The sequence below is a fragment of the Heloderma suspectum genome, chromosome 3, assembly GCF_057233095.1.
Source record: "Heloderma suspectum isolate Gila_16-S chromosome 3, 16-S_ref, whole genome shotgun sequence".
Taxonomy (NCBI): Eukaryota; Metazoa; Chordata; class Lepidosauria; order Squamata; family Helodermatidae; genus Heloderma; species Heloderma suspectum.
The window spans coordinates 206,858,192-206,879,616 of NC_139460.1; the positions used below are offsets into that span (position 1 = coordinate 206,858,192).

A 21,425-nucleotide genomic window follows, 5' to 3' on the forward strand; every position below is an offset into this window, starting at 1 on the left:
CTGAACAAGTAATGACGAAGTCCTGCAAAATGTGCCATTATTTAAACCATTGCAACCGAAAGAGCAAAGCATATGGTAGGTATATGATTGAGGTTACACACCAAAGAGGACAAATACCTCACTGTTCGAGCTTTCAACAAATGATCCTCCAAACATTGCAGACATCCATTCACAGCTACAGATCAGTAGTGGTTTATGAGCATTTATGTTTCCATCTTCCAACTTAAATGTCACATCTGCCATGGAATCAGAGAAACAAAACCATAACCTATGATGGCAAGTACTTGCAGTTAAATATAATAACCGGAGTAGGGTATAGTAGAGAGCACGCTGCCCACCCTCTCATGGAATTACTGCAAATGCGTCATTAAGGATATCCAAAAGGGGCATATAATTTTTAAATTAGATACAGACAGCAATTAAAACCTGGGTTTCCACAGAAGGAGCAACTCCAGCAGTCCGCACTTACTAAAGTCTGGCCAAATAGGATGCATGCTTCATTTACATAAACAAAAGTTGCTTAAACTGGTCCACCTTAAACTACACTTCATGCAATTCACCAAATGGCTGCATGTCTCAGAATTAGGGAAACACTACCATAGCTCAAGGATAGAGCCAGTGATGCAGGGTTTTCCAGTGCTTAATTTTTCTTCAGAAAATTTTCCATTTTGTAAGTTTATTCGTAACAATAACGTTAGGCAAACTTGGCAGTTCCAAAGTTGTAATTAATGTTTTTCAGGTGATTATCCCTAGCAAGTATGACAGAATACATATATGTCAGTGAGAAATGGAACAAAAACATAAGAAGAGCCATGCTGGACCAGATCAAGGGTCCATCTAGTCCAGCATTCTGTTGCCACATTGCCAACCAGCTGCCCACGGGAAACCAACAAGCAGGACATGAGTGCAACACCACCCTCCCACCCATGTTCCCCAGCAACTGGTGTGCACAGGCATACTGCCTCTGATACTGGAGGTACCATATATCCATCAGGACCACTAGCTATTGATAGCCTTCTCCTCCAGGAATTTGTTTAACCCCTTTTTAAAGCTATCCAAATTGGTGGCCATCACTCCATCTTGAGGTAGCGAATTCCTCAGTTCCATTCCAAGTAGTGACAGTGAAACTGAACGAGCCCCAACAACCATAGTGGAAGAAAGCTGAACTCTGTTTAAACAGATTAGTGGTTGTCAGCATAACATGCACCATTTTTGGGGTTGCTAAAATTAATTAGTGCATTCTTCCCCAATCTGGTGCCCTCCAGATGTTTTGGACTACAGTGCCCAGCACTCCCAGCCACACATGCTGAGTGGGGATGCTGGGGGTTGTAATCCAAAACATCTGGAGGACACCAGGTTGGAGAAACCTGAATTCATATGTCAACAGTTTTCAGTACCTTTGTTTTTTCTTACATTTAAAACAATTTAAGGGAAGTACATGCTATTATCTTTACATTTTCCAATAAAGTATTCCAGTAAAAATGTCTACATAATATATTATTTAAATAATATTAAATGTGCTTTAATTTCCCCCCTCAAATATTTCATGTCAAATACTTGTGTCGTATTGGAACAAAAAATTAACATGGGGTACTTGTTTAGCTTTGTTGTTACTAAATACAAGTAAAATAAACATGCTAAATTAGACCACTCTCTCTAGGGCAGGAGCGGGCCATATTTTGTCCCACAACTCTCATTATCCCTCATCATGGGCTATGCCGGCTAGGATTCATGGGAGTGGTAGGCTAAAACTGCTTTGGCAAATTGCCAAAAACAAAATGTGCACCCCTGCTCTAGGGCATCTGAAAACATTTTCAGTACAAACTGAACATTTTCTAATGTGAATGACCTACACAAATTAGCCTAATTTGCATAGAAAATTATTCTGGAAAAATGTGCAGAAAATATTCCAATTCAAAATTTTTCGGAAAACCCACATAGAGTACATGCTTTGAATGCAGAAGGTCCCAGGTTTAATCCCCGGCATCTCCAGGTAGGGCCAGGAAAGGCTCCTGCCTCAGAGCTGTTGACAATACTGTGCTGGATGGACCGATGGTCTAACTCAATATAAGGCAGCTCCGTATGTTCCTAACTCCTGCCTGTGTTAATTCTTAGACACAGGGCTAGGAATACACATGTTCTCAACTGGTGCACTGTACAAAAATGCAGCCTCTCTGTGCAAATGGGTGACAAAGGATGTCTGCAGCCCACTTTAATTCAGACACAAGGTTTGAAGTTGTATACATCTGAACTAACCTGACAAATATTTGATGCAGTTATTTATACTTTCTGTTGTTTCCCAGAGAAGCATCTGAATGGTAGCTCTGCTGATGAGAATAGGGATCTCTAACAGAATTCTCAGTAAGTTGCCAAACTACAATCCCCAGAATTCTCTGGAGCAAGGGGAGTCATGACAAGTGTATCCACCATTGCTTTGAATCAAAAGACATTGGGAGATCTGATCATGGGTCTCCTGCATCACATGGGGTTTGGTCCTAGGGTGAAGTGCAGATACGTCCTAATAAAAAGTGCTGACCCATTAACAGTCCTTGCTTCATTTCCTTGTCTGATAGGTCATTCATTTTTCTATTTTACAGGCATGGAACTGATGCCAAGAGAGACTTGACCAAGGCCATTTAGGGTATGCACGGCTGTACAGGGCTCACTACCTGGATATCCTGCGTTCAATTCTAATACTACTATCCACTGTACCACAAGAGCCTGGTTCAGATGCTCTACAATCCTACACATGGAGTAGACCTATGGTCCCAACCACATGGAAGAAGCCAGCACAACCTGACTGAACATGCGCCACTTCCTGTCAAAAATTTCCATGAGTGCCATGTTTATTTGCTGGTTTGTTTAGCTGTCCTGTTCCTGTGAATCCCCACTGGAAAGGAGCACTGGTCAATGTGGGCACCAGCTCATATATTACTTCCTCCATGGGGCTCTGTCAGAGATCTGCTCTCTCTGGAGGGCTTTAGCATGTCTGAATGGGGCCATTGACTCTTGCATTAGTGTTATAAATTGCTTTGCAAATGGAACTATTATTTGAATGACTGTTTTGGATTAATTCACAGGGAGAATCAGGAGGTGTCCATGCATACTCACCAGAAAATGTCTCTTTACAGAGGCATTCTTTTATCCGATTAGCTTTTCTGACATGGAAAGCCTTTGTAATTTCCTGGTTCATGAAGGCTTCCTTATTTGTGATGTTTTCCACCATCATCCGCAAGTCAAATACTTCTAGTATCTCAGCAATCTGAGCTACCCTGGTGAGATCTTTTTCATTTTCATCCAGCTGTCCTGTGTACAGAAACTGCAAGACAGTTTTAAAAGGCCTGGGCTGAATAGAAGCATCTATCTTGACTACCATTACAGCACACGTCCGCTTTGAAACAGGGTTGACTTGCATTTCTTTATGCATGCTAACAAAACCTTTGCCCCAAAATGGTGGAGCTTGTTTCAGACAATTGACTTCCCCTGCTTCAAGTTCTAACCTTGTTGAAGAGTTACCATCATCTGTTGATAATGTGAATTTGGCATTAGAAGGATTTAAGGTTGCCACTTCACCGTTACCATCTGTTTCAAGGCTGTATGTTCCAGTCATAAGGTCTCCACTGGCTTTTTCTTTAATACAGTGAGTTTCAGGTAAGTCTGGGGTTTCTTCACATTCCATTAAAAAAAGGTCATAAAACTTTGAAGAGGAGGTAGCTAGGTAGATCTTGTGAGCAAAAATTTGGGTATGTTCCTGAAGGATAAACATGACATCTGCACACAATGGATTGTCCAATAAGTATCCAGCTTCATTGATACTGGTGATGGGACACTCTGGGATTTTGATAACTGGAGGAGGAGCCTTTGGAGGTAGAAATGGAGCTTGAAGTAAAGGCTTCTGGACTTTCTTCAAATGTGATTTCCAGAACTGTAGGTGTCTCCTGGAGATCAGGGCTGCTCTAATTGCATTATCAAACACATCCTTGATGCCAAACTGGTCAAACACACTTGTTTCATAATAAGGAATCCCAAGCTCCTTGGCAACCTCTCTGCCTCTTTCTGGTGGCAAGATGTCTCCCCTTTTGATAGGTCTGTGGATTAAACAAAAAAGTGGCATAACAGAGCTGGACACAGCTTCCAGGTCTCATCTAATTACACCTGAGCACCTCCCTTCCCACCAAGGCAGTCCTTGGAAGCTGCTGGTGTAAGCCCAGCCTGCACGTCTTTCCTTTCCTGTTCTTCTGTAGATCTACTATGTAGATACAGTTTTCTCCAAGCCACAAACATTTCCTACCCCTACTTAGCTGGATTTTGAGTCCTTTAGCAACTGCCTTTAGAAATGCTTAAATATGGTTTGGAGGTTACTGCTGTGCAATAATAGCTCCAGGGTAAGATTGATTTTACATTTTTGTTTTAAATATGTAATGACTATTTGCATCATTTTAACATATATCTGGAAGAACTGCAACTTGATTAAATAAATTTTAAATAGATTAGTCATCAAGTTTTTAATTGGCAAGTTGATTAATTTATCAGTTAAATTTGCATGGAGATATATCCTAGATTGGTAAAGAGAATTGACTTTTCAAACATTTCTTTGGCATGTTTTCTCAAAAAGTTAAGGAATGTTGCAGTCTTAATATTGCACCTGGCAGCCATTCCAGCAGGCTGCAACAGAGGGAGATGGGAAGGGAAGCAGGGCCATTCTACCAGCCCTGCAAAAAGACTTAACTTTTTCCCTCTTTCCTCCCCATTCCTTTTTCCTTGCGTGTCTTGTCTTTTTAGATTGCAAGCTTGTGGGCAGCACCTGTTTTGTTTTATTGATTATATATAAACTGCTCCAGGAGATGTATTGGCTGAAAAGTGGGATAAAAATATTTCAAATGAATGAATAAATGGTAACATGCAGGTACATGGATTAGTGTTTTGTTTGGGGCCGGTTTAAATTCTCTTTTCTTTTCTGTGACCAATTCTGCTAACAATAAGTGACTGGATAAACCTTATTGTAGTCTTACTGCTACACATTTTATCTCATAATGGCATCTACAATCCTCAGTTAAAGTCAAGATTCCCTTGCATCAAGTGTTATGGAAGTACTATTTCGCATAATGCATAGTTAACTTTATAGAATTCACAAAGAGGGCTATTACTTTCATGCCTTGGTTGTAGACTTCCCAGAGGCAACTGACTAGACACTGTTTGGAACCAGCTGTTTGATCCTCCTTTTGATCCAACAAGGCTCCTCTTATGTTATCATTTTATTTTAAACAATATTCCAAACAACAAAGGCATGAACTTTTTGTGTCATTCTGACACACACAGAAACTTCCCTTTGAGAAACAGAAAGCAACTGTGCTTGAAAATTAGAAGTAGACACCTAGTTCCAGATTATGCAATTGGCCTGAAATGCTGGACCAATTTTATGACGTGTTGAAAAATTGGGGGAGGGCCTGGGACTCTGCATTCATCAAGTTTAATCCCCAGCATTTTCAGTTAAAGGATCTTGGGTAGCAAGACTGGTTAAGGCCTTGAAGATCCCCTGCCAGTTGGAACAGAGAGTACCGTGCTAGATGGACTCAGTATAAGGCAGCTTCGTATATATGTATGTACCCTTAGGAAGTAGAACATTATATACTCCACAGATGCTGAAACAAATATAAATATTGCCAAGTGGGAATGTGATTTTTCCTATCTCCAACTTTACCTTGCTAATGGCCTTCTGGCTCGGTTTACAGCTTCCAGATCAGCATATCGAAGATCCAGTTGGCAGCCAACCAGAATAACAGGCGTGCGAGGACAGAAATGCTTGATTTCTTGACACCACATGGTTTTCACATGATTCAGGGAATTAGGGTTAGCAATTGAAAAGCACAGGACAACAACATCGGACCTGGAATAAACATGTATTTGTTTAAAATGAAGATTAAAACTAAGCCTCTTTGTTCAAAAGAAAGAAGAAAGTTATAATCCAAGCACAGTATTTTTCAGAAGGACATCAAGACCAGGTTATTAGCGTATACTTCATACTCAAGCAAAATACCTCTTAAAATTTTACCTTCCTCCACAGTGCCTGAGACCAAAGGACCCTCTTCATTCCATAGCTGACAGATGTCATTTATAAGGATAAATAGAGTGGTGGCCAAATTATACAGCAGCCACTACAGCTGGGAATTGGCTGCTATCCATCCGTTCTCATCACAACATGCCAAGCTCTAATTTGCAGAGAAAAGTTAGGTGGCTGCCCAACCATCTAGTAGACACACAAAAGATAACTGGATACTGAGATGAGCCAACAGCTACCTCAGAACAGCCATTTCACATAGTATGTGGCAGAAAACCCAGATTTGCCACCAAATGTACACTCAACAGGGAAGCTCTGTTAAGTGTAGCTGTACGATGCGTACATTTCCAACATGTTTGCCTCATTCACACATTACATCTTCAGATATATACTTTAAAAAAAGAAGTAGGTGTACACTTACAAACTGTACACTTAGCTTTCCTGATTGGGAAAAGAGAGTTCGGAAAAGAATTTGGAGCGGTATCCAATTCAGCACTAGAGCTAACATCAATTGCATTGCACTAGTGTAAGCGATGTCAAGGGAAACATGTTGTGCCAGCAAACACTACTGGTGTTGCGCTAGAGGTCCCTTACGTTAAGGCAATGTAATTGACATTAGTACTAGTACAGTTTCTTTTACTCTGGTCAGAGAATGCACTAAGGGCGCAATCCTATCCAGGATAGGCATCCGCCTCTGAACTCGGAGGCGACCGCCTATCCTAAGCAGTGCAGGAGAAGCATGGAGGGGATCGTTCCCTCCATGCTTCTCCTGCCCTGCTTTTTCTGCTAGACAGCCAATTGCAGCTGTCTAGCTGCAGGAGCATAGAGTGGGGAAGGAGGCTGTTGTATGACATTGGATGTGTCGTACAGGCAGCTACAATCTCCCTGCCCAGGAACACCCCCAGCCACGCCCCTTTCTGGCCCCTCCGTGCTCCTCTTGCGAGCGTGGAGGATGGGGCTGTTCCACACTGCCTCCGAGGCAGCGCGTAAGTCAGGGGAGGTCGGTTCTCTGGCAACCGACCTCAGAGTGCGGGCTCCGAGGTCAGTTCCCGGAAAACAGCATAACCCATGGCTATCTAGCCACTGTCTAGCAGCCATAGGATTGCTCCCTAAATGTTGCAAGGTATGAATTTCTTTGTAGTTTAAAAAATTATTTTTGTTGGTGCCAAAAGTTGAAATAAACATTGACAAAAAAGAAAGGAAAAAAGGGTGGGGAGAGAAAAAGGTGGAATGATATAAAGGGCCTTGCTGAGATTTCTGCACATAGCAGTTAAATAAAAACAACTGCAAAAATGACTGCATTACATAAAGGAAGAAGGGCTAGATTTTTTGAAAACAATTACCATGGTAATTATTTGATGCAGATTCTTTTTCTATCATAGTTAGGGGTTGTGTTTCCAGGGAACTCATAAACATGTTGTAGGTTTCTTTAAAAAAAATCAGAACATATGCTTAAGTGCTTTTCTGAAGCAGGCCCTAAATAACTGAAATTAAGCAATTGGTTCATAATTCTCAATCAGAGATGCTGCAAACACCATGGATAATAAATGTAAATTCATCACAGGAAAAGTAAGTCTAACAGTGTTAGAAAGGGGAAAATATATTTGTAAGAGGCACAGAAACTGGAGGAACAGCAGCTATGGTGCACAAAAAAGCCACCAGTCTCCGTTCCAGTTCTTTTCTATTAAATGTTAATTTAGCACCAATTTATTGTTTCTGTAAGTTTGGGCAATTAATAGAGCAAGACCTGTGAATCTCAACATTTACCTTCTGAATCATTAATGATCTACCTGCTCTATACTGCTGCTCTCCTCGTTTCACTGAGGACACAGTTCTATCTAGCATGTCCTAGCAATATCTAAAAATAACCCCAAGTACAATGCAATGCAATGCAATGCAGTGCAGACAATGCTGTGAATTTACATTTAGTGCTCAAGAGACAAGTGCTCTTTTTCAGCATGTATATGTTATATAAACTATGGCACGCTATAACGGCTAGAGCAGAGGACTTTAATATAAGGGGTTTGTAGCAAACACATGAATCTTCCTTCTACTTTTTGAAGGTTGCTTCAGAATCAGACCTCCCTCAAATGCAAAAAGATCTCTCTAATTTATTCCAGCGAATTCTCTCTAGGCACTTCACTAAACCATCCCACAGTTTGTAATAACACAGTGATGCCTGAAAAGGACATGTTGACAATGTGGGAAGAAAGAAGACACATGTGCAATGCTTGCCCAGGGCATAGCTTATGCTAATGTTTGCTATCAGCATTTGCATTTCAAGCTTTTTATATCTATCAGGAAAAAAGAGGGGACTATCCGGCAGTTTAATTCACACCAGTTGTCTAATCTGCAAGTTCCCACCTATTTGTTTTGTTTTTGTCACCAGGACTATCGGGCAATTTAATTCACACCAGTTGTCTGATCTGCAAGTTCCCACCTATTTGTTTTGTTTTTGTCACCAGGCCCTTCTGAAATTTAGGTCTCTCCCTCATCCCATAAAGGACATTCACTAGTCATCTGCAAAGCACTGACCACCTATGACTGAAAACTTAAGTACCCTGCCTCCCATCCCAAATGGCTTTCCCATCCATATATTTCTAGACATATATGCAGTGTTGAAAGGAGGTTAGGGAGATCCAATATCCTGTACCTAAATCCTTTTAACTCTCCTAACCTCCTGCATGCACCTGTTCTCCTCAAGGGACCAACATCCTATTTCAGGAAAGCCAAGACTAACAGATGAGGATTCTCATCAGACTATAGACTTGCCAGTTCAAAACTGCACAAGACTGGCATTTCAGAGGTTACTTCATGTTGTTAAAATGATACTAATGCTCCAATCTTTTGCCCACTAACCTGGAAAGAAACCTCACTGAATTAGCAGTACTTCCTTCCACTAAGAGCCTTGTGTGGCGCAGAGTGGTAGACGGCAGTATTGCAACCGAAACTCTCCCCACGACCTGAGTTCGATCCCAGCGGAAGCTGGTTTTCAGGTAGCCGCTCAGGTCGACCCAGCCCTCCATCCTTCCGAGGTCAGTTAAATGAGTACCCAGCTTGCTGGGGGAAAGGTAGTTAGGACTGGGGAAGGCAATGGCAAACCACCCCACTATACAGTCTGCCAGGAAAACGCCGAGGAAAAACAGCATCCCTCTAGGGGTCAGTAATGACTCGGTGCTTGCACAAGAGGAACCTTTCCTCCCCCCCCTTTCCTTCCACTAAACAGGCATAGGACCACGAGGCATGATAGTTCGCTACATTAAACGAATCCATGAATGACCTTATGAAGTGGGACACTGACTCAGCTGACTACAGCACTTTAATGTTACTTTATGCTGTGTACAGTATCACCTGACCTTCAGTATTTGTATTTCTGGTAAGGCAAGGCATTTACCTTGCTGTACTGACTGAGATTAATTATTGCCAACCCCAATAGATTTCAAATCCAAATTTTGTATCAAGGACAACCTTATCTGTAACTAGAAGCCTCAAATGATGCAACCAGATTGTATTGTCCCAACAGATATCAGATAGGTTATTTTTTTTAACAGTTCTGATAGTTTAGCTTGCTATATCATAGGATTTTTCTTTGGAAGGAGCTAGTATACTGGGGAAAGTAGGAGTGAGGTCATGTTGGCTATAGTTCATTAATCACCTACACTGGAGTAGTCCCATTACTTCAGTACAGCTACTCTGGGGATCTCACAATTAGAGATCATGAATTTCATTGTGCAACCACTAAATTAATTCAGCTTTATCCATCAATGATGCATTTCCCCCTTTTCTATGTAGAAGCTATTATTATGATAAAATACCCTGAAAACAGCACCACAGCTGCACTTCCTTGACTCAGAGGCACATCACAGAACAAATGGGTACATGTGCATTTCATTAGTGTTTTCTGTGGTATGTACCCCTAAACACACAGGATCTGATACACCACAGTTCCTTACACATTTGGAGGTATTTTCACACTTTACAGGTTTACGGCAACAGGCAATAGTCAAATGCCACTGGATTCGGTGGCTCTGAGATAAAATTAAATTGGAATTGTCCCTATGGCCTGTCCCTAAATCGTCCAAACTGCTGTGATGCTAAATAGAAGGAAAACCCTCATTTGGTTCACTAAATGAAGCTTATACTGTGTCAGACCATTGGTCAATCAAATCTAGTGTTGTCTGCTCTTGGTTCTCGAGTGTTCTTGTTTCTTGAGAGAGGATCTTCTCCAGGCCTTCTGGCTGGAGATGCAGTGATTGAACCTGGGACTTTGTACATGCAAAGGACATTCTATACACCAACCTATGCCCATTCCCCTTCCCTCCCACACTGTTTAATTCAGACCAAAGACATTGACTATGGCCACATCTATCCCACAACCTTAAAACAGTTGCTCCTTCTTACCAGGGAATTACAGTTCTGTAGAACAAGGGGAACCATTAGGGATCTCTAACAGAGAATTCATAACAAACTTGCCAAACCACAATTCCCAGGATACTTTGAGGAAGCCACGACAATTAAACTGGTACAAACTGATATAGGGTTTTCATGTGGCTATCCCAAATGAAGCTTCAGTATTTTATCAGCAGGGATCTAAAAATCAATCCAACTATTTATCAACCCCATTATACTGTTCATGGCAGAGAAAACCTGCTTCTACAGACATGTTAACTCAGTCACAACTTTCCCTTTTATTAAAGGCAAACAGTATTCATGCACACATTTCAGTGTTGGGAAAGACAGAACCAAAAAAGGCTTGCATAGATAGCTTATAAGCAGGCAACATCTTCACAATATTCAGATTTTAGTACAATGTAGCAGCAGCCATCATATGAAGATGAAGGTCATAAGTGACTGGTGGGCATAACCAATGATCTGAAAATGAATGGTATGGCTGCAGTTAGACATCTGGATAAACCATGGTTAAGAGAATGAGCTGCAGAGAGCTCAGGGCTGAAGTACTCCCCCTCTCCTCCTCTGGCATAGCTATGAAGCGTCTGAATTTTCCCTCAGTTTTGATTAACCATAGCTAATTGTTTCATCTGAACTCAGCTATCTGTGGTTAATCTAAACTATGATTTGTTTGAAACGTGCCAACTCTAAACCATGAAGCTGGCTTGTTTCAACAAACTACAGTCAAAGTTAGTCACAATTTAAGGTTCGGATGAAACGCTAAACGATGGTTAATAACAAATGGAACCAAAAGCTTCTGATCTCTTCCTCACGGACACACCAGAGGAAAAGGGGAAGTGTGCAAATCTGAAGCGAGTTGTGGCTCATTCGTGCCACAATAAACTATGGTTTATTGTGATGTCCAAACAAGCCTATGTGTGCACGCTCACAACAGATGGGACTGTAATGAAAGGAGTGGCCTAGCATATGAAGGGCCAAAAAGATATCCAACAAAGGCAGGGCAAGACCATATACCAGCCTGGGTGGGAGCGGGGGGCAGCAGGAACAATTCTATACTTTATCAAGAACAGTGAAGCGTCTTAAGTACAGGAATTATATACAAAACTGTCAAAACACCCTGAAATATATATATATATATATATATATATATATTCATTCAGATTTTGGTAGTGTGAAGCATGCAGATTATTATTTTTAAATGGCCTCTATAACCTCAGATCTTAGTAAGAGCCAATACGAAGCATGCCAGCAGCTAGCTCTTGGAAGGAAAAGGTCAATTTTAACTTATTATGCTCAATGCTAGCTTCAGAAGAGAGTAATTAAATTAATTTCTATCCAAGACTGCTTCAAAACTTACATTTTTTTTTCCCTACATGGAGATGAACTCTGTATACTGAAAAGTATATTCTCCAGTTTTGAACTGTGGAATAATCTCATTTTTGCCAAAGCTACACCAACTAGCAAGCTAGGTATCATATTGGCTGCCTAATCGGTATACTTGCTGCAAGAAGTAAATCTCATACTACATTTCAAGTGATATAGAACACACTTCTTCCTATTATTATCTCCATATAGGAAAATGCAATGTGAGAAGCAGCTATTACGAGAAACAATCATCAGAAAACATGTAATATTTTAAGATGCTCCCATTCTTCTTTAATTGCAGCTAAGGAAAAAACACACCACCACCAAATTAACATCCCCAGAAATCATTTGGAGAGTCGTCATGGAAGTAATTATTGTCCTCTCCCCACCCCCAATTTTTAATAAAATTTTAAATAGATGACAGTTTCTCCCATTAATTTCTATGCTGAGGATCTTTTGCCTGTAACATGCTTCCATCCTTGCCTTGTGAGCCAAATTCTGTGGCTGCTTGTCGTTCTACTGTTCAAGAGGTAGCCACTGAAAACAAGATGAGGTTTACAGTGACATGGATATACAGAATGTTTGTGCATGTGCGCGCGCAGGCGTGTACACACACACACACAACAAATATATAGATATATCTTGAGTTGAGTAAGGTTCTGCTATAATCCTTCCTTGCATCTTGGAGATTTAAAAGAGTCTTTATGATATAAAAACAACATTGCACATTTCTGAGATGAGAATACCAGATAAAGAATCAAAAGGGAAGTAAAGATATGTAGAACAATGACTAAGATAAAGGTTCCATGTAGGTCTGGAAAAAATAATCTGATGGTTCAAAACTGCCAAAAGCAATATTTAAAAAATGTGACAGAGAAATTGGATGCCATAAAAATGTGATCGTTCTTTTGTTGATTACCCGCACACAGAAACTGGAAAGTAATGACAGACAGATATTTTCTATTCCTGAAGTGAACCCAGTGTATGAAAGTATTTATTACTTTTTTTATCCTGCCCTTCCTCCTAAGAATTCACATAGTCCCCGTACCCTCCCCAGTCCCATTTTATCCTTGCAATACCCTGCAAAGTGGATTAGGTTGAAGATGACTGGCCCAGGGTCATCCAAATGAGCTACAGAGCTGACTGGAGATCTGAATCTGTTGCCAAATATTTTAGCATATTGGTCCAGCCACACAGGCTGCAGAACACACACACACACACACACACACACACACACCATACTTCCTCTCCTAAGTTAAGCGATAAACAATCTAACCCCTATACTTCAGGCCCAAACTACACATCATGTAAATGCATAGTTTGCACTTGTGTCTTTTAAAAAACAACAGAAGTCTAAATTGGAAGGGTGGAGGGCATTCCAGATTGGGACCACATTAGGGTGGTGGCAGGTTTAACCTTTGGAATAAGTTGCCACTGGGGGTCCACCAGGCCCCATCATTGCAGGCTTTTCAGAAGGCCTTGAAACATACTATTTTACTCTGGCCTTCCCTTGTTATGTTTGCTGCTGTTGCTGTTTTTATTGTATTCTTACTGTTTTTGTGTTTTTTATTGTTTCAAATACTGCACTGGTTTTTATTATGTGTTTTCTTGTTGTATGCTGCTTTGGGAGGGCTCCTGCCCTGAAAGGTGACCAAGAAATATTTTAAATCCTCCTCCTCCTCCCCCCACATCCCACAGCGCAGACAAAAATCTTCCCCTTCCTTCAAAACTACTATTTACCCCCAATGAGAAGCTGTTGTGGCAAGAGCAGCTTCCCTCCTGGAGTAAATAGCAACCTCGGGGGTGGGATGCAGAGGAGAGATTTTCATTAGGAATGTGGTACACAGTAAATTGCACTGAAGTCAGTGAAACTTTCTTATGAATAAAAATGTACAATATAAGGCTGCAAAATATTTTTATTTTATTACTGTTCCTTAAAGTATGCCTGCATTTATTTATTTCACTTACCACCTTACAGAACGTAGACCTACAAACCTTGATGCCTTTGGGTGTAGACAAACATTCGGAAGTGTAGTGGAAGTAGCTTGGACATCAATCCACTGCTTTCTGAGTCATGTATCTTCAGGGCAGAAAATGTGTGTTCAGAACCACTTAAGAACATAAGAAGAGCTGTGCTGACTCAGACCAAAGACCTATCTAGTCCAGCATTCTGTTCCCACATTGGCCAACCAGATGTCTCAACGGGAAGCCCACAAGTTGGACATGAGTGCAATAGCACCTTCCTGCTCATGATCTCCAGCAATTGGTATACAGAGGCATACTGCCATCAATACTGGGGTTAATGTACAGCCATCATGACTAGTAGCCATTGATAGCTTCATCCTCTATGAATTTGTCTAACCCTCTTTTAAACCCATACAAATTGGTGGTGTGCTTCCACTGCACTTAGAACATCTGTTTGTCTCTCTTCACCCAGGATCAGTTTAATTAATTTACATATCAAATATACAACTTGATAACAAAATCTTAGTAAGATGATGCTAAGCAAGACATTGGTCAACAATTACTTCCTCATTTTCGGATCTCATTCTTAAAAGTGTTCTTTCCTATGAGAGATATAAGACTTTGAAAAACATTTTAAAGATGATGTCTGACAGTTCATACAGATTACAAGGAAGGAGGTGGCACTTAGAGTTTAGATGGGGAAACCCAGCTTCAAGTCTCCATTCAGCAACCATGTTAGCTGGGCACCCTGAGAACTTGCAGGATTTGCTACAAACACACATGAGAAGAGGATATTTTATCATTCATCAGATAAGGCAAAAGATAATTCTAAAATACTAATCAGTTCCTCAGTGGTGGTTTACCAGATGTTATTTAATCTCTGTTCTAGAGCTTTCCTACTTCCTGTTGACATCAGTGCTACTCAGATGACAACAGAAGTGGTTGGAGACAATCGCATAATTGCTGGTATTTCTGTGGAGGCTTAACAAGCTATCACTAGTATTGTCCAGGCTTCATTAAAAGCAGTAAGAAAATACTAAGGAGTTACCAAACAACAGCTTCTCTGGCAAACAGACAAGTGATAGATCCCTTCCCCCAGCCTCCCACCTACCCTAAGCATTCTCTCACATGAAGTCTGGCCAGTACAATCACTTGTTGGAAACCCCAGTTTCCACATACCACACAGTTCTGCTCTAAGAACAACATCTTAACTATCCCATTTTTAGGACACTACATTCAGAAAGAAGGCAACCCAAGATAATTGTAGAACATCCTTTCCCAGGAGGATTGCCAAAAGCTGATCTTGAATACGTTACAGAAGCCTTGTAAGTCTTTAAAATAAACAGGACTGGCTTTTAGTATTGAGCTGGTGGGAGGAGATGAGTTAACAATATTTATAAAGCTTTCTCCTTTTTAATCTGATATTTTACATGTTTTCGTTGATGCCTGCTTGAAACCTTCATGCTTATGTGAGATAAAAACCCAACAACATTTATACATTCAACAACATGGACCTGAGTCAATGGGTATCTGGGGTAGCGTGGAAAACTTAATGTGTACCAATGGGTAGTAGCATATTATGCACAGAAAGGAGATGGAATGAACTTGCCTATAGGAGAGGGAACATCCCTTTAATCACAACCTTTTGACTGGAGCCCTCTCTGCTGCACTGCAATGGGTTTTTCCACATATTTCTGTTAGTGGGCAAAGCCAGCTACTCCGTTTGGTTTGAACAGGCAGTATTCAATCTCATATTTAATTTTTTAACTAAATTATCATGCCTGAAATGTTTTAGAGACCATATACCCATATCTGTAAAAGTAAATACAAGGCTGAAATTGAATAAAGGCCTAGCAACTGCACGTGTCTAATAATTCTTAGTGCACTTCTTACCTGCAGTAAATTAATTGAACCCTGGTCAAATACATTTCATTATTTGTAGTTCTTAAAAGAACAAATCCTCTTTCCACTTCTTCTCATGGCATTAGGTTAGTAATATGAGATCTAGGCCGCTTTCTCCAAATCCAGGAAACATAAAGACAAATCTAATACTAGAAGCAACAGGGCTTATATCTATACAAATCTCTTAGGATCTTATAAATTAAAATTGCAGTACTGGTGGTCCTTTCAGTTTTGCCGCACAGTTCCACAAATGGGTGATTGCTGGACAGATCATTTGGTGAGAAATCCTTGTTAACAGTGTAAAGAGACAACACTTCTGCAACCTAACAGCAACCTGAAGCAGGTGATAGAAGGGAAGAGAAGCCCCCTGTCAGCATAGGAAGCTGCCTTATAATGAGTCAAACTATCAGTTCATCTAACCCAGTACTGTCAGCACTGACTGGCAGCAGCTCTCCAGGTGATGGTTTTTCCTATCCTAACTGGAGATGCTGGGGATTGAACCTGGGACCTTCTGCATGGATTGCATGTGCTCTACCACTGAGCTACAGCTACTTGTCCTTCTGATACACTTACAACCACTCTTGCCATCTTGAAGCTAAAGTCTAAAGGGCAAACTGCACATTATGTTAAATTTGTAGTGTGTAGCTCTCCATTTGTTTTTGTTTAACTCAAAAATAAGTGTGGGGTCCCAGGTCTAGATCAGGACTGCAGCACATGGGGAGGTGAGGTTAAATCCTTCCTTCCCCAGCCATGACCTCCACAAATTGTCTCCTCCACCCTGCATACACAGCAGTTAATGCCAGGGTTAGGCAACCTGGTGCCCTCCAGATGTTTTGGATTACAACTGTGATCAGTTCCAGCATGACCAATAGTTGGGGATTATGGGAGCTGTAGTCCAAAACATCTGGAGGACATACTTTGCCTGCCCCTGAATTAGCCAAAAGCAGCAGCAGCAGCTTCTTCTTCTTCTTCTTCTTTTTACTAGCACTAACTGCCATGCACTGGGGCCAATTTTTTTTTGGGGGGGGCAGCAACTGGGGGGGCGGGATTAAGCCTCCCAACCCCATGCACTGTCATCCCAATCTGGATGGGAGGGAGGGTCTCACTCTTACTTTCAAGTAAAACAAAAACATATAGAGAGCTACACACTACAAATTTAATGTAACATGTAGTTTGATCCTAAGAGGTCAGTTGCCAGTCTTGGTGAATGACCTCATAGAGAAGGGGACTATCCTTTGTATGCCTTATTCCAAAAAAATCCCAAGGAAGCTGCCTTTTCTATAGGAGCTTGTGGGCCTATGAAACCTTGGGCTTGATCACTCTGTTTTGTTCATAGCTCCTTCCTTACACATGTGGCTGCAAGTGGCAGCACTTGGAGAAGAAAACAAAAACATGCATATCTGTCGTTTTTATTTGCATCACAGAGCCAACATACCCTTCCATCTCTGTGACCCAGCAACTGGGTGTTGAACACTGAGAATGGTAGAGCTCTCATCCTCCACTATACAGCCTCACCGGCTTAAAACCATCATCCCCCAGCCAGTGTGGCCATTGGCCAGGCTAGCCAGGGATGATGGGAGCTGTAGCACAACACAACTGGAGGACACCAAGCTGGAGAAAGCTGTGTTACAGTTTCCAGCCCAGCTGTCAGCCTAGAAAACTATCCATGAGCAAGAGTGCATGTGGATGAGTCTCAAAAAATTAGTAATTACAAGTAAGCAGTGTTGGATTTATTGTTTTTTAAAAAGATGACTTGTCAGTTCTTCTTATTTTCTAGACGTGTTAAGATAATGAAGCAGCGGGTAGTATCCAATGCCACCTTTGTGTGGGTGGCCCAGGCACGCCGGCGGTGGCATGTGGACTGTCCCTACTGCTGGTGGCCGTGATGTAGTGCTTCTGGGGGGGAAGCGCCACAATGAGCGGAAATGCTCATTTCCAGAAGGGGCATGACATTTCTGCGAATTAAGAGTCTGGACCAGCTGGTAAATGCAGTCCTATTCAAGTCTCATTGAGCTCAATGAGATTTTCTCCCAGGTAATTTTGTATAGGATTAGAACATAAAAGTACTTTTTCCCAACAAATATCAGTGTACTGGGTTTTAATGGGCATTGTAGCACTTTGTCAATTCTTGGAATATTTTCCCATTCACATTGAAGCCCAGTAATGGAGCTATACCTTACACTGCCCAGTTAAAGCAGATCATAAATGTTTCTTTCATGCGTTTATATCCCATCCTTCTATACAATGTATTTCCAGATCAGCTTGCATAAATTCAATAAAACAATAACATCAGTACTCACCATAATTATTCATGAAGACTATTTCAAACAAATAATTATTTGAACTATTTCAAATGGTAACCTTATTCCAGTTTATGGAGGGAACACCCGACATTCAGTGCTCTAGATCTATGCTAGAATTGCAAGAGAAGTCCCCTGAAGAAACAAGGTCAAGTTTGCCAAGGGAAACTCTTCACCGATAGGGTTCTTGGAGGCACGCAGATGAGACAGGGGTCCGGTGTGGGCTGAATTTTCGATACTGTGGGCTAGTTCATGTTTGCATGTGCATCACGTGATTTTTCCTTACTCAGCCCCTGCGTTTTCACTCTTTAGATATGTGAACTGATTCTTCTGAGAGGCACTGCATATGAGGTAATGTGATGTGATATGTAAGTCCACAGATGTTGGCTCATCTTCATAGCAAGCCAAGGTTTGTGCTTTTCACACTGACCCTTCCCCTCTGCTAACTTGAGAAGAGGCATAAACTCATCCTTGACATCACATTGAGCTTGGGAAGTATTAAGAGAGAAATCTTGTTGCTGAGTGCCATCAAACCGCAGAGCAATATCAGAGAGAAGCCCCCATCCTTCTTCCAAGCCTGGAGACAGATGAAGGCTCTCCTTGAATTCATGCCGACCCTTAGAGACACTAAAAAAGCTGCAAGACTTCTCACTACTTTCTGACTGCCTCAGATGTCAAGGAGAACACCCGCCTTCTGACCTTGGAGAAATGACTTCACAAAGTGGTGTCACACTAAAGTTCTCTCATTAGATAAAAGCTGCGCTTGCCATTAGCAATGCAATGAGCACATTTGTGGACCCTATTACTTACACACACACACACACACCCCTCCACTTCCTTGCTTTGCTATTTCTCACTTGCAACAACAAAACAAAACGAATAGACACTGGCAACTACTCATATTCCTGCTAGTCTACATGCTAGGACTAAGCCGTGTTCAGACAATTTCTGGTCATGGCTGAGTGCTTGGAAACATATCCCGAGGCCTACACTGTATACAAAAATATTGATGAAGCAATCTCATAACAATTGTTCAGAACAGACAAGATACTGGATGGGGGGCACACAATTTATCTCTGAATTTCGGAAGTTTTGTAGCACTGCAAAGAACACATCGCGTCAAAGATCAATCTTTATGCTCCATTAACGAAATGGTGTAAATTGCAGCAAAACCCATAATGGGCATCAAAGCAGCCATTTAAAATGAAATGTAATGGCATGTAATTTAATCCACCAATCAAGTAAATCTAGTTCAGCAAAACTAAATTTCCTCTTAATATGCATGTGTTTATAATTATAATTATAAACTGTTCTAAAATTACTTTGCTAATATTTAAGGGTTTCAAAATATAAACAGTATCAAATATTAAACAAAGTAATCTTAAAACAACACAGAACACAGACTATCCAGACTATTCTATGATACTTGCCAATAAAATCTTACTGGGCAAATATTATTTGATAATGAGATAAAATTCTTTATTGTTTTAAGTCAAAATGCCTTAAATGAAAAAGAAGCAAAGGGGGGGGGAGGTCAAAGCCGTATACTGAGCTTGTTTACACAAATAATACAGAATACTTACATGAAACATGGCCTCCAACATTTCGCAAATGAAAATGCAAACACTTCTGCACACCTCTATTCTCACACCCAGTTCATTGCTTGCATTTCTCCAGTACTCTCTATTAAATATTTCTGATTATTTACTAATATACCATATTATACCACTAATATTCTAATATACCATAACAGACAGTAGCATTCACTACTAATAATACTCTAGTCTGTTTTATAGTGACAAAATATATACACAACATACCAAATTTTAGTGACATACCTCGGCTTTAAAAAGTGTCAGCTAACTATCATGTTATATCAGACCTAATAAATAACTGCAGTGACAGATTAGTGTTTAACAAAAGGATAAGCAAAATAATGCATGGTGCAGAGAATGTGGATAGGGGGACATTTTTCTCCCTCTCTCATAGTACTAGAACTGAGAATCATTCCATGAAGCTGATTGGTGGGAGATTCAGGTCAGATAAAAAGAAGTACTTCACATAGCACATAGTCAAACTATGGAATTCGCTATCACAAGACGTAGTGATGGCCACCAGTTGGATGGCTTTAAAAAGGGGTTAGACAAATTCCTGGAGGAGAAGGCTATTAATGGCTAGTAGTCCTGATGCCTCTATGCTACATCCAGTATCAGAGGGAGTAAGCCTATGTGCACCAGTTGCTGGGGAAATTGGGCGGGAGAGTGCTGTTGCACTCATGTCCTGTTTATGGGTTTCCTGTGGGCAGCTGGTTGGCCACTGTGTGAACGGAATGCTGGACTAGATGGACCCTTTGTCAGATCCAGCAGGGCTCTTCTTATGCTTGTAAGCATTAAGTCTCCTATCATTACTATAATATATTGTTTGAACACTTTACTTATCTGATTATATCTTTAATAATTGCTGGGGGGGGGCAAAATCTTTGTCAAACCTCACACATGTCTACTGTAACAAAAGCCTAATCAAGTAGCATTGTAATAATTAAAATATGAATGATGGATGATTATGGACTTAAGTTAGAACTTTTTTTTTTTGCTTGGATAGACGTTGGCGCATATAAAGGTATCTACGACACCTCAAAATAGCATCAAGCAACCAGTTCTGCATGACCCAAAATTAAAGCAAGGAATGATCAAGCAAGGAGAGACAAGAAGCCGTGTCTGTGTGTGTGTGTGTGTGTGTGTGTGTGTGGAGAGAGAGAGAGAGAGTCAGAGAGAAAAGTGTGTTTTGTATGAAATGGGCCAGGAGGTATCCTATTTTCAAGTTCAAAAACTTGTATTCAGTGTTATTTAATTCCGAAAAAAACAACATTACATATAATAAATACAATCCCATTTCACCCATGAACATCCATGTAAAGGGTGGGAAAATCCACGATTTCATTACTTTGACAGAGTTCAACATGATATTTAGCAAGTATTAGGGAGTAGCATTTCCACCTTAAGTGATCCTGAGGGCAGAGCTACACATTATGAGTACTAATGCAATTCTTTTTTTCATTTTTTTTCTTCTTCTTCCAGTACACAGTACAGCCAGCTGAGGCTGCACTTTGAAGCAGAAGACAGACAACGCTTTATTCACATAGCCTCACAATAAGAATCCAAATTTACTAATATTTCCATAAGCGAATAAACTTACTCATGTAACTGCTCCCAAATGAGTTATGCATAGTCTTTGTAGGATAAGGATCAAAATATGTTGTTGTCCCACCCCCTTCTCTCCACAAATACTGGAACATGCCTGTTTTGTCCTCCTAATCTCCAGTAATCTGCTCAGTGACATGGTTATGTTGGCATATATTATAAGGACACATCAAGGAGGGAGACAAAGAGTAAGAACAGACACAGCTAGTCCTGCTAAATCAGGAA

The 21,425-nt window shown here is 40.8% G+C and overlaps 1 protein-coding gene across 4 annotated transcripts in view; it reads right to left on the bottom strand.

Annotated features, from left to right (window-relative positions):
* RHOBTB1 (Rho related BTB domain containing 1) overlaps positions 1–21,425 on the bottom strand; it is a 101,204-nt gene that overhangs the window by 21,080 nt on the left and 58,699 nt on the right. For all 4 annotated transcript variants that reach the window (XM_084845359.1, XM_084845357.1, XM_084845358.1 and 1 more), the window contains 3 exons: positions 5,702–5,887; positions 3,112–4,088; positions 118–236 (listed from right to left, as the gene is read on the bottom strand). In XM_084845359.1, the coding sequence (XP_084701485.1) occupies positions 118–236; positions 3,112–4,088; positions 5,702–5,887 (1,282 nt within the window). The remainder of the gene's footprint in view (positions 1–117; positions 237–3,111; positions 4,089–5,701; positions 5,888–21,425) is intronic.